Genomic DNA, 1316 nt, shown 5'->3' on the forward strand with positions numbered 1-1316 from the left:
CTTGAGTTTCAGACGGTCTGGCTATGTCTTCGGTGGTGCTGGTGGTTTCTTCAGGCATGATAGAATCAGTCGGTTGATTCCTGGGAGGTGAGATTTGATCGGGGCAGCCAATATCAAGCTCTGTTCTACTCTGATTCTCATTTTCTATAACTTTTTGTTCCTCCCTAGGGGCTAACATTCGTAATGAGACAGTTTCCTCTCTACCGTTTGGTGTTCGGATTACAGCGTACAGGGTTGCATGTTACCAAATCAACTTCCTCTGTTATGGGATCATATTTAGATGATCTAACGTTCTTCTTCAGCAGGACAGGACCAGGACTGGTCAACCATGTTGGCAAGGATGTTCCGGAACCACTTCTTCGGTTGAACCCAAGAAGTCGTTCATGTGGTGTCCTGTTAGTTGCAGTGCATAGTAATGACCGGATGGATTGCAGAGCATCATTTAGTACTAGTTCCCATTTAGCTATGTCCAATTCCTTAGAATGTAGAGCCAAGGTGATGGCTTTCCATAAAGTCCCGTTAAGTTTCTCTATTTGTCCGTTTCCTCTCGGACTGTAAGGGGTCGTTCTACTGGTTGCCATTCCTCTCTCGTGGAGGAAATGCTGCACCTCTGTAGACATATACGAAGTTCTCCTGTCAGTGTGGACGTACGCTGGAAATCCAAATAGGGCGAATAGTTCATTGAGACATTTAACGACCGTAGAGGAAGACATATCGGATGGGAATCTAGAGAATTCATCTATAATGGTAAGTAGATATCTATTCCTTGAAACAGTAGGGAGAGGTCCCTTGAAATCCATACTAATTCTCTCAAAAGATTGAGTTACTTTAATCAGTTCTCCGGTCGGCTGTCGAAAAAAACGGGGCTTTAGTTCTGCACAAGCTTGACATTGTTCTATTACAGTTCTGACGTCATCACAGGAAAATGAAAGATTTTTAGTCCTTACGTAGTGCAATAGTGGAGTAACGCCCGGGTGGCAAAGACTAGTGTGCAGCCATTTAAGGTCATTGCGAGTGATGGCAGATAGATAGTTTCTGGTAAATGTATTAGCTACAGTGTTCTGCTTGCCAGGGCGATAGATGACGTCATAGTGGAAACACGAGAGTTTAAGTTTCCACCTTTGGATTTTTTCATTTTTAATTGTTCCTTTATTAGATGTTGAATTTCCTTCTCTATAAACTTTCTATCTGAAACTGAGTATCTGCGAGACCTTGTAGCCACTGGGGTACAGTTTGGTGACAGATTACTAAATAGGCTAGGAGCCTCTACCTTCGCTGGCTGGAGAGTACTCAGGCATAATGATGGTTTCTGACCA

General features: G+C 43.3%; 1 protein-coding gene across 1 annotated transcript; it reads right to left on the reverse strand.

The window, feature by feature from the left end:
* Positions 1–200: 200 nt before the first annotated feature.
* On the reverse strand, positions 201–713 carry LOC129927723 (uncharacterized). Its single transcript, XM_056038087.1, has one exon. It carries the CDS (start codon positions 711–713, stop codon positions 201–203), a length of 513 nt encoding a protein of 170 aa, XP_055894062.1.
* Between the last annotated feature and the right edge of the window lie 603 nt (positions 714–1316).

Source organism: Biomphalaria glabrata, chromosome 8, assembly GCF_947242115.1.
Source record: "Biomphalaria glabrata chromosome 8, xgBioGlab47.1, whole genome shotgun sequence".
Taxonomy (NCBI): Eukaryota; Metazoa; Mollusca; class Gastropoda; family Planorbidae; genus Biomphalaria; species Biomphalaria glabrata.

What these genes read in the sequence shown, in the direction of transcription:
- LOC129927723 (XM_056038087.1), bottom strand. Translation starts at nt 713, where the DNA reads ATGTCTTCCTCTACGGTCGTTAAATGTCTCAATGAACTATTCGCCCTA.